Genomic DNA, 11579 nt, shown 5'->3' with positions numbered 1-11579 from the left:
CACACCAGCTCACCCGTGACTCTGTTCAAACGCTGAAAACTACGTTACACAATGAAAAGTTGTAATATTGGAGTAATTCAACAACAGACGTACATGTTGATAGGATCAAATCAAATCAAATGTATTGTCATCTTGCTGAACATACACAGGAGTAGATGAGAGCGTTTCTTCAGGATCCAGTAACTTAAAGCAATTTAAATAAAGAAGTGTTTGCATATAATGAAGCTGCTGATCATTCTGGAGGTTCTTCCAGTTTGTGAAACCACAGAAATTTAAATCCATGTTTTTGGTAAGTTGTAAATTCAAGGTGGAATCGCTCATTGTTTTCCTCATAATAACATAAAAACATCATATCGACACAAACCTGGTGGAAAAAAACAACAAAAAACTGAATTTTTACCAGAGAGGGTCTTTAAAATGTTCTATATTTGGCCTCTTATAGAATGAAATCTAAATCTTAATGGGACTTTTTGTGGTTGAATCAAACAACATTTACAGTCTACTTTTCAAATATCTGTTCAACAAACTCACAAGACACTAAAGAGAACTTTAAAATGCTGTTTGCACCTCTAACTACTGCTAGCAAGACTTTTCACAGCAGACATTTTGACTTGTCATCGCAGGAGAAGAGCAGGTGATGATAATAAGCTGCTTCTCGTCTATTCCTGCGTCCCAGAAACCTGCTTTATGATTCACACCGTTTCCTCCTGTGACATGAAAAAATCACTGCTGGTGTCATTTAAAAGAAGACATGAATGCCTGGTCTTTAAAAACATTTTATTTAAAAGGGAATACTGAGCGTCACCATCTCGTTCCCACACCACCAATGGTCAATTTTTATGTGCCGAGAAATAAAAGCTGGTCTCGTTGCCGTCTCTACATATCATACAGGTCTGACTGATCACAAACAGATGCATATTGCAGCAAATGAATACATGATTGTTTTTGTGGACACCATGCAGACAAACTCAGACATGACAGGATGTTATATATGGAACATAACATTACAAGGAGCACATTATTGTTGATAAAGGCAGTTTGCACAGTTTCTCTCCTCAACACACACTTAATACTTTTCAAAGTTGCACATTTACTCAAACACACACACACACACAGATTCACAGAAACACATTTATAACAAGACAAACAGATTGGATTTGGTCCCAACCAACCAGAGGGCCGCCATCACTGGCACGCAAGGAATTATATATGAAAACTGGGAAGTATTCGGTACCAAACACAGGAAAAAAAAAGAAAGAAAAAACAACACATGGATACGTTTCACTGATAAAAGCTGCAACCCATATGACTATTAAATGAGGGCAGCTTTGGGTTTCTCTGAGGTTATTTGTCACGCCCACCTCCAAACACTTTCCGCTACAATACAAATTAAAACGTGAGTATATTTCTGTGAAGAGTCAGATGTCTGTGCCCAAAATCTTACTCTGAGATCATCAAACCACCACAAATTACAAGGATTGTACGCTGCACTTCGATTTCTTTTGCTTTTCTTCTATTCTTTGACATCTTCAAAGCGCCGACCGAACAATTTATTCCCTTTACTCAGAGCTGACTTTTATATGAAATGTAAAAGAAAAAAAAAAAAAGGAAAGAAAAAAGCCGTTTCAAACCAAAGGCATATCTTTGTACACATTCTCACACATATAACACATTCTCTTCTGGTATATTACATATTTATAATGCGAGGGTAACTAGTTTGTTTTTTGCCATACAAGGAAAACATCTTTCCATCAAAAAGATTAATTGCACGTTTTTGTTGGCTAAAATATCTTAGTGACACAAAAAAAACATTGAAAATGGCACCGTTATTAAAAATAGGTCAATATATAAACACAATTGTACATTTGCTTTTCTCAAACTTTTACAAAATGAGAATTTTTTTTTCCCTTGGATTCAAAAAATTTAACAAAGGAGCTGCTGAGAATGTAAAAAAAAACAAAACAAACAAAACGCTGTGTACAGGATGATGTGTTTCTAAAACAGACCCTTGCTTTTCTTCAGATTCTTCTGCTTCCAGTTTGGCAGGGCATTGAACTCAACTCGGCTCATCTCAAGAAGCGTCTGGAAAACACGGAAGTAAGAAGACAAATAAATGTCAGTTCAAGGTGATTATATGTTGTGGGACAAATGCTGTGAGAAGTTCTTTAGGCGATGGCCAGTCGTGAGTTAGCACAATTAACATGAATCATGACTTTGGCTTCCGACAGTGAAATGAACGTGATTCACTGTGATACTGACATTTAAATGTGTGCTCTGCTTAAAGAAAACTCTGGCACACTGGGTACAGTTTTATTTATATTTGACCTTAAGGAGATTCTCTGAAATTACGTGAGGAAGAACCTTATATTAAGTCTAATTTTATGCAGATTTGCTCATTGGCAGGATTGAAGCACAAGATGGAGGTGAAAGCAGTGCTGGTTGCTAATGTGAAGCTGCAATAAAAAATGTAGTAAATGTTCCTTAAATCGATAATTGTGATGAATAATCATGACTTAAACACTGATCAAAATGATGACGATAACCATTTTGTCCATAATCATGTAGCCCAGGATGATAAACTGTAGCTCTCTGTATGTATGGATATTCAGCACATTTTACATCTTTCTACATTCACATCAGCTCTATCAGCTTTGTCACCTGCCTTCTCACAAAATTAGGTCCTATTAAATCACTCAGATCACGTAATATGCAAGTCAGACGACACCCAGCGTGTCCTACCCTGAAGTCCTGGTCAGACAGGTAGTCCTCCAGACGAAGGGGATCCACTCCTTCAGGCAGCGGCTTCCTGGTCAGTTCCTCGATGGAGTACTGCTGCTTACTGAGCTTGGACAGCGCCTCCTTCACCAAGGTCACTTTGTTCTTGGAGTTCTCGGACTACAAACATATAGAAGTCACTGTTATACCAGGACAGACCTGCATCATCATCTTCATGCTTACTGGCACTGATTAGTAACACAAGTGTTTGATAATAAAAACAGAAATATCACAATGAAAAAACAAAGGTCGCCCACCTTTGAAGTGATACTGGAGTCCCTCTCCCAGTATGGGAAGATGTTGGTGAAGGTCAGGGGTTCACAGCCTGCCATGACCAGATAGGCCAGAGGGGGGCGCCGAAGATTCTTCTCTGTAAATCAAACAGATGAACAACATGCATTTAAGCACCAAAAGCAGCAACAGTTTGAAGACCAGCTCTGAAAGTAAGTCGTGTCAGTTGAATGTAAAATAAGCACAAAATGAAAACAATGAGACACACAAATGATTATTTAGATTAGAGAGAGCAACTTTAAGGCTTTATTTCAGACTCACATAAATAATCTACAGCCCGACCGATTCTGGATTTTTGGGCCTGATGCCAATACAGGTTTTCAGAGAGCACAAAATTCTGATACTGACAAATCAGCCGATGTTATTAATAGATGTTGATTTTAATGCTGTAGTGACACTGACTGACACCTTTTCACTGCAGAAAGACAAATGCTGGATGAAAACTGAATTGTTATACATAAAAAAGTACACTGAATAAGTTTTCTCCCTTGTTTTTCCTTTTATATCCGTCACATTGATCGCCAATGATAATCAGGATCTTATGAAATGAACCGAACCTGTCTGTCTACATTTAGGGTGCAATGAAAAATCCATCCATTATCTATCCACCACTTAATCCTCACTAGGGTCATGGGGGGCTGGAGTCTATCCCAGCTGACTCAGGGTGAAGGCAGGGGACACCCTGGACAGGTCACCAGTCTATCACAGGGCTACACTTAGAGACAGACAACCAAGCTCACTCACATTCACACCTATGGACAATTTAGAATCACCAATTAACCTCAACATGTTTTTGGACTGTGTGGAAGGAAGCCGGAGAACCCGGAGAGAACCCACACTGCACGGAGAGAACATGCAAACTCTACGCAGAAAGATCCTAGGTGTCCTCACCGGGATGCGAACCAGCGACCTTCTTGCTGTGAGACAACAGTGCTAACCACTGATCCACCTTGCAACCCACGATGAAAAATACAACTTTTTAAAAAAAATTACCACTTTGGAGAAAATATAAGACATGTATTTCAGCCGTCGTCGGCCGCTTGGCTAAAATGCCTATCGGTGAACTCTGACCTTTGCAGTACTGCAGCACAGTCTCCATTGCACACTTCCTCTCGCTGTCCCAGCGCATCTTAGCAGATCCGGTGCTCTGTGTGTCTTCAGGCTGCCATCCCTGCCACAGATACACCTCCATGCGGTTGTCCAGCAGAAACAGGGCTGAAGAAGTGAGAACACTGGCGTTAGATGAGATGGTGGCCGGGAGCAACAGCAGCAGGTGATATAGTACAGTTATGTTGTCTTCTGGAGCTGCTGCTGAGGACTGAAAGCTGCACATTAAAAATGATAAAACATAATCATCTACAGAGAAGCCCGGGGGACAGTCTGTTAAACACCACTGGAAGTTCTCTGAGGTCCAGACGGGAAGCAGTGTGTAGCTTGATGATGCTGTTCGTTTTTGTGTTGTGCTTTTGTGCGTGTCCTCAGAGGGAAACCTGTCAAACTTTACTCTGTGATTCAGAGGACGACTCAAGGGAACAAAGCAGCAGTACAGCACAAAAGAGTTCAGAGCTAGTATTCTTCCTCTGGCCATCGATGTTGGCAAATGTCCCAAAAGTCAGGAGAAGAAGCTGGTGCGAGCTGTGTGACAGCTTTACTCTGATTTGTATGTAACTTCAGGTATTGCATGATCTGAGTTTTGTTGAAGATGAATGTTTGAGATTTGAATTCTTAGAGTTAATTTCACTTGCAACACTTGCATTATTTAAAGAAAAAAAAATCTTTTAATCCTTCTCCAAAAACGTGTTTACAGCATTACACCAAAACACCAAGTCAGATTTCTCAAAACTGAAAACCTACTTGGCAATTAACTTGATTCTGATTTAGATTTTACAGTCTAAAAAAGAAACATCTACATAAACACAACTTTGGCTGCGATTTATAAAAAATTCATGAGTGTGTGTTACCTGGCTGCGGTGCAGAGTAGAGGCTCTCCTGCAGGAAAGGCATCGCCATGACTCCCTCTGTCACCCTGGCGGGATACAGCTGCTCCTCCCCTTCAAACACCCCGGAGCTGGCACTCAGCCGGAAGAGCCGAGGTGTGTAGTTGTACTTCCCTGGATCTGCAGAGGACACACAAACACACACTCATTCATGATCTCTCTACTTTCTGCTGAACATCTCTGTGGATTTCAGACGCCTGTGTGTGTCGAGCCGCACCTTGCAGCATGCAGTCGTAAGCCTTCTTATCCTGTGGGCCCAGAGCCTTCAGGAACTCTGCAGGTTCAGATCCTTCCTCCACCTCCTCCACTCTCACACTGCTGGTGCTGCTCAGACCCAACTCCGTGGGACACCTTCAACACACAGAAAAGTATTGTTGCACCACACCCTCCACGTTTCCATCCATCACACATCTATTTATCCACCTGCCTGTGCTTTACCTCTGGCTTAGTTTGTCCACAGCTCTTTTGGCCACCTGCTTGGCACTTGCATGTGCTTTACATCCGTGCCACAAGTAGAGATTTCCTTTCTGAGCACTGAGCAGCACCAAGCTGGCACGAGAGCGCAGACTGGCACGCTGGCAGCTCACCTCCACCAGTGAGGCCTCCACCTCCGCCTCACCGCGGACACAGAACAACCTCCAGTCCCCTGCACATGTGAAGCACACAGGAGATGTTTTCTGCCGGAATATTGCCGTAATATTTCAGTGTGCTTATTTGACAAAAAAAAAATTAAATAAATAAAGGAACACATATTCTGGGTTTATCCTTGTGTCAAAGCAATCAGCTAAATCTGACCATTAGTTCAGATGGAACCCAAACAATTTATAAGTTGCCCGATGATATCTGATGATAGCTGCCTGTCACATATATCAGTGTATATGCTGTCCATATTGCAGAAAGAGAAGCTTATATGAATGTTGTCATCATACAGTTTGCTTAGTAGAGCAGCTCTAACTCCACTCTTTACAATACTGTCAGTAGTGTCTGCAGCACATGTAGCAGAGTACATATCACAGATGATGGAGCGGAGTCATGTGGTATCTTCATAGTAAGTTGCTAACTAGTTAGCAAAATACATTGCTGGAAATTTAATAAACAACGACCCAATCATTTCCCCTTATTAATGTTACTTTAACATATAGATGTACAGATATGTGCATGGAGAATTCTGGCTGATATACCAATATCTGAATTTTTTACTATCTAAAAATCTCTAACAGTATTGGCCCCTAGGCTCTAATGATGAATTTGAACCAACATTTTACTGTGAATTAAAGCCTCTTTATTATTTAATAGTACAAATATTTCCATTTGTCATACCTGTGTTGTTGGTGTTGTCGTCTCTGCTGCCCTTATGGATGATCAAGCCTCCCTGGAAGAGCTGCAAGAAGCAAGGCGGCTCTTTTCCTTGACTCACCAACATCTGGACAACGGATCAGAAGCAAACAGATGAAGAAAGACATACGACGTGGATAAACTGCAACCTGAACACACAGGCATTAGTGTTTTAAAACTGACAGAATAATTGAAGCGATGGGTGAACTGGGATGAACTGATACTCACTTGCGACCCCCTGTGGCTGCCCAGCTCCACCGTCATCAGAGCTGAGGTTCCTTTCTCACTGGCGCTGGAGCGACAGCCCTGCCAGAAAAAACAAGCCGTTCTCTCTCTTCCAGGAGCTCCAGCACTCAGCTCACCGGGTTTCTGCCGTTTCCCCACTGACAGAACAGAATAGAACCACAGTAAACCCAGTGGATGCAAACTCCAAAGCTAAAGCCTGTTTTCTTTTCACCCCTTGCCAAGCATAGTTAGAGCACATTTGCCTCTTTCCTTACATCTTCTATAATCGTCTATTGTCATACGTGTATTATTCATAAAGTTTTTCTGCTTTGTTTTTATTACTGTTACACTCCATTACAGAGTAAAATCCTCCTGCCATTAATCTTCTCAAGTTTTTGCTAATTTTTCATTGCATTTGAACCTCCCCTGTCATAAGTCAGTCCACTGTTTATTCTACAAGCTCCCTCTGTGCCAGAAAACATGACTCACCCAGTGTGGTGATAGAGTACTTCCAGCGGATGATATAGGCGTCACACTCGTGTAGTTGGCCGAGGCTCTCTTCTGGCAGTTCCTCTTCGCCGTGCTCTTTGATGTGCCAGGATTCTACGGCTACCGTGGCCAACTCTGCCTGCCTCCCATCCTCCGTCCTCACCAGGCCGTGGCCCCGCTGGACGTCAACCCCCTCCAGAAGTGTCTTCACCGGATCCGGCTCATTGTCCAGCAGGGCTTTGGCATCACATGGCTGCAGCTCCAAGTCAAGCGGGGAGCGTACAGCGGAGTGCACGGGGCTCTGAGCAGACAAACAAACACATTAAGTTAGTTTTAAACTTGTTACTCCGCTCAGGGCAGCAGGAGCGCCTTCAAAACAAATTGTACAGCTGCCTACAGATCAAGAAATTATAAGAAAAATCTAAGCAACAACTGACACCACCTCAAATGAACCCAAACAGTTTTATAAAAGCTGTCACGTTCAAAATAAAACTCCTAGATCTAATCACATCTACCTTGATTTCCTCAGTTTGAGCTGCTTCCTCTTTTTTCCTCTCGGCCCAGTCCAGGAACTTCTCTCTGAACAGGGACGTCTCGTTGTGCTCTGACAAACGGCCAAACAGAGCCCAGCTTGGACGACCGTCTCCCTGCCTGGATGTTACACATATCATTAATAAAACAGAGTCTCATACTTGCAGCTGTACAGGCAGAGCAAAACCACAAGAGGCTGCAATAACACCAATAATAATGTAGCAGACATGCTACATCCACTTTAAATGTGACGTAAAAGGCAGGAAAGTGCCACAATGCAAGCTAAACATATGCTTCATCAGAGCATTCCTTTTACAAATGTGTCAACTGCAGTAAAAATGAACGTCTCATACTCACTGAGGCACATCTTTATTTGTGCAGGAGGCGTCCAAAGGATTGACTCTGCAGTTGCTGTAGTCGTAGCTGCCACTGTAGAGCTGTTTGCCCAATTTGACGGCTACTTTTCTGTCACTCAAAGGCACGTCTTTGCCGTGCCAAACGTACACTTCGCCGCCAAAGTCAAACACTAAGACCTGGTGTTAGGAGCAGACAAGGTAGAGAATGTTTCAGTTGTTTTTGCAGCAATTGCAACACTAGAAACTATTTTAAACATGTACTGATATATGTGTTGTGACTATTATTGATGCCTTTATAGCATCCTAGCAGACTTCGTATACAATTCCTAGAATTCTCTGGTATGAAATGGATCACATTTGTTTTCTACATTCTTTCAAATTTCCTAGACATGAACTATGAGGGGTGTTACCTCTTTCGAGTCGAGCAAGGACACACTTGGGATGGAGGCCCAGGCATCTTCGTGAGGCACCAGTTTGTCTCCCTGGAGTCTGTACACCCCATTAGAATCGACCACCCCACTCTCATACAGCTCGTCCTCCTCTGGCTCCCCTGCCCCTATAACACACACAGAGTACAGAAATCAAGGTAAGCGTATGTGTAGGTTGCCAGAGGGCTGAGTGGTAAGACACATAATCATTCAAATGGTAAACCAGCCCTCAAAACTCAGTGCAGCTGAAGAGTTCTTTGGGGGAAGAAAAGTACCTACTGGTACCAATTACCATTATTAGAGGCACAAACCATGTGTAGCTGAACGGAGGCCAACTTCTCCCTCTGTGTTTCTTTTCACTTAACATAATGATGTGTGATGTACCTCTGTATTTGGTTTTTCCACCCAGCAGGCTCCAGAACTCTTTGGCCCACCGATTCTCAGTGTTGATGCCCTCCTCCAGCACTGTCACCTGAGGGGCCTTACAGCCGAGGTCTCTCTTGGCCTGAACGAACGCCGCCATCTCCGACGCCTGGTCACACAAAGGACATTGAACATTTTACACCCATATACAGGTGGAATGCTTAACACTGAACAGCAAAAAAGGGCACTCCAACCGGGGCTCAACACACTGTTTCAGTTTATTCACACTGTGTGAGACGGGGCGGTTTCAATTAGTGTCAGGCTGTTCGATTTAGATATGAAGCATGTTGACTCGGTCCTAAATTTGTGATGCTGTCTGAATTTGCAGCAGGTTCTTTGTGGTCGTCAAAGCTCCAAATCAACCATTGGTAGATGTGTCAGACTGATATAGGATGACTGAGCAACAACTAACAGTGTAAAAAGGGCCCTTTATGTTAGAAGCCTAGATTTAGGGTATATTGATTAAAACATGGTTTTAACCTCACCAGGTGTTTATCAGGGTGGAAATAGTAAAAACTGTTTACACCTGGCACATCATATAAACAATACACCTGAAAAAAGAATCGCATACTGAACTGAACAGATACAGGGAAAACAACTACCAACAGTAATAGTCAATTGTTAATCAAAAAAAAAAAATCTAAAGTGATGACAATCACATCACACAGTATGATGCCATTTCATCAACAGGTACAATTAGGACAGTTTATAAACTATTTCCTTGTGAATACCTAAATGTACCAAAGTATCACACTTAGCAGCAGCGCTTTCAGTTTGTAAAAAACGTGTACCAGCATCTCTCTCCAGAAAGCCTTCAGAACTAGTGCTCTGATGTTATTCTGTGTGAAGTTCACTACCTTAGCTTTCTCAATGACGTTGGCAAACTCTCCACTCCACATGAAGCAGTGTTTTGGTGTTATAAGAAGGAAGCAGTCGCCGCTGTTTAGAGAGCGAGCTGTGGGTTCCATCAAGCGCACCTGGACGTGCCTCCGACCTACAGACAACAAAGCAGCTTTTACTTCCTTGCAACAATAAGTGCTGATGTAGATCTTCAACTAATTGTTCTTTTTTTATGGTCTATTTACTTAAAATTCTTAAGAAATGACAACGTCTTTGTGGTAATTAATTACTTCTACATTCATTAGAGAGTTGCAGAAAACAGTGAATTCTTTTGTGTTTTCTGACCTTTGATGCGAATAAGCATGAGCTTATTGAACGGCAGTGCACTGTTGTTGGTCACAACTTCGGTGGACTTCACATTGCGCAGGCTGACCTTGCGAAAGTTCTCCTTGCTGGCAAGACCTGCCAAAGCCACGTCAGCCAGGTTGGAGTGTTTTGCCACTGGGTGTGAGAGAAAACACCAGAGACACAATTATCAACACCTGCCATCTAAATATTGAACTGATACTCAGCTTAACTAACTCATAATGTTTTGGGCTGATTTCTGTTTCTTGATGTGACATGTTACCAACAAATAAAGAGAAGTTACAAAGCTTTAGTAGATACCGTCAGAGACAGGGCATGTTTAATAATCACTTTTATCATGTGAGCAATACTAGACAGCACACAGGCAGCTGTGGTGCTCACTTCCTCTTGTGTAAACTGTAAAAAGGTTAACTATGGCCAGTCTAGTCTGAAGAGTGCCTATAGAGGGGAAGTGAATATAGAAAACTGCAAATACATGATATTATTATCAGGTAGCTCACAGGTACAGCTGTTTGTACTCTTAAAACATCGACAGTCTTTAAGCACAACTAATTGATTTCCGGATACTGTTGGCTTTCTGCAGTAATCTGCTTTCTTTAATTTCTTATAAACAAGACATTTTGTCCAACGTATCATTTTATTTCCCACATGAGGTGACAGGAAACTATGAGCACCATTATTCATTGACTGTAAACTAACTAGTTTTTAAAAATATGTTTTTCATAATAAAACTTTTGGTGGTTAATGCTTCAACTACAAAACCTGAAAATCACCTGCAGGTTTGAACGCTGTGTTGTCTTTACAAAGGGGACTTTTCGGCTGAACTGCAGGCTGTGTTTACACAGAGTAGGTAGAAGACAAATATAAAATGTAAGTATTAAAATATGGATAGAATATAGAGTCACTATTTTTTCCAGTATTCGTAGCAAATGTAGGCACTTAGAAAAATGTCAAACATGTTGATTCCATTTTTTTTTGGTGAAAAATTTATGTTTTTTTTTGTTTGTTTTTTAAAAAAATGATTTTATAGCATAACTTTATTGAACTGCACAGAAGACATTTGAGTTCTCTCTACTTCTGGCCATGCTTGTGCTGTTTCCATAGAAGTGCAGGACTTTATCTTGCAGTAAAAAAAAAGAAAAAAAAAGATCCCACAGTCAGTAAAAATGTGAAAAGCGTAAAAAACACCTACAAAAAACTTGAGGTACAGACGGCTAAAGCCATTGAAGTTTCTTTAATGTAACTACGGTAAGAACCTTAGCAGCTACAGCAGGTTGGTTGAAACACACTTACTTCTCTCTACTTGGATTCTCTTGGTCTCCACTTTGGCCACGTTGAGCCTCTGTTCAGTGTAGACTTGTCGGATGTCATTGCGGGCAGCCAGAGCCCGCAGAGGGTTCCTGGAGCCCTGATTCCTTCTGGCTGGTCGCACTGCTCGCTTGTGTTCTGCTACAGCAGAGGTGAGCCTAATAGCATAATTACACAAAAGAGGGTTATTTAATCATTTCATTTATTATTCCAAA

At 41.7% G+C, this 11579-nt stretch overlaps 1 protein-coding gene across 2 annotated transcripts in view; it reads right to left on the bottom strand.

Moving 5' to 3' along the window:
* Nucleotides 1-758: 758 nt before the first annotated feature.
* The window catches only part of LOC103370896 (supervillin-like), a 49211-nt gene continuing 38390 nt past the window's right edge, over nucleotides 759-11579 (bottom strand). For both annotated transcript variants that reach the window (XM_008300084.1, XM_008300085.1), the window contains exons 13-29: nucleotides 11350-11522; nucleotides 10036-10191; nucleotides 9708-9844; nucleotides 8812-8959; nucleotides 8410-8555; nucleotides 8001-8176; nucleotides 7628-7763; nucleotides 7113-7413; nucleotides 6627-6781; nucleotides 6384-6486; nucleotides 5502-5709; nucleotides 5281-5414; nucleotides 5028-5183; nucleotides 4138-4281; nucleotides 3033-3145; nucleotides 2740-2895; nucleotides 759-2082 (exon numbers count right to left, since the gene is read on the bottom strand). In XM_008300084.1, coding sequence (XP_008298306.1) covers nucleotides 1996-2082; nucleotides 2740-2895; nucleotides 3033-3145; nucleotides 4138-4281; nucleotides 5028-5183; nucleotides 5281-5414; nucleotides 5502-5709; nucleotides 6384-6486; nucleotides 6627-6781; nucleotides 7113-7413; nucleotides 7628-7763; nucleotides 8001-8176; nucleotides 8410-8555; nucleotides 8812-8959; nucleotides 9708-9844; nucleotides 10036-10191; nucleotides 11350-11522 — 2629 coding nt within the window. In that variant the 3' untranslated portion in view covers nucleotides 759-1995. The remainder of the gene's footprint in view (nucleotides 2083-2739; nucleotides 2896-3032; nucleotides 3146-4137; nucleotides 4282-5027; nucleotides 5184-5280; nucleotides 5415-5501; nucleotides 5710-6383; nucleotides 6487-6626; nucleotides 6782-7112; nucleotides 7414-7627; nucleotides 7764-8000; nucleotides 8177-8409; nucleotides 8556-8811; nucleotides 8960-9707; nucleotides 9845-10035; nucleotides 10192-11349; nucleotides 11523-11579) is intronic.

Source organism: Stegastes partitus, unplaced genomic scaffold (genome assembly GCF_000690725.1).
Source record: "Stegastes partitus isolate 25-593 unplaced genomic scaffold, Stegastes_partitus-1.0.2 Scaffold1497, whole genome shotgun sequence".
In the NCBI taxonomy this organism is placed as follows: domain Eukaryota; kingdom Metazoa; phylum Chordata; class Actinopteri; family Pomacentridae; genus Stegastes; species Stegastes partitus.
The sequence above is the reverse complement of the archived record's forward strand: the minus strand, read 5'-3'. Positions and strand labels throughout refer to the sequence as shown.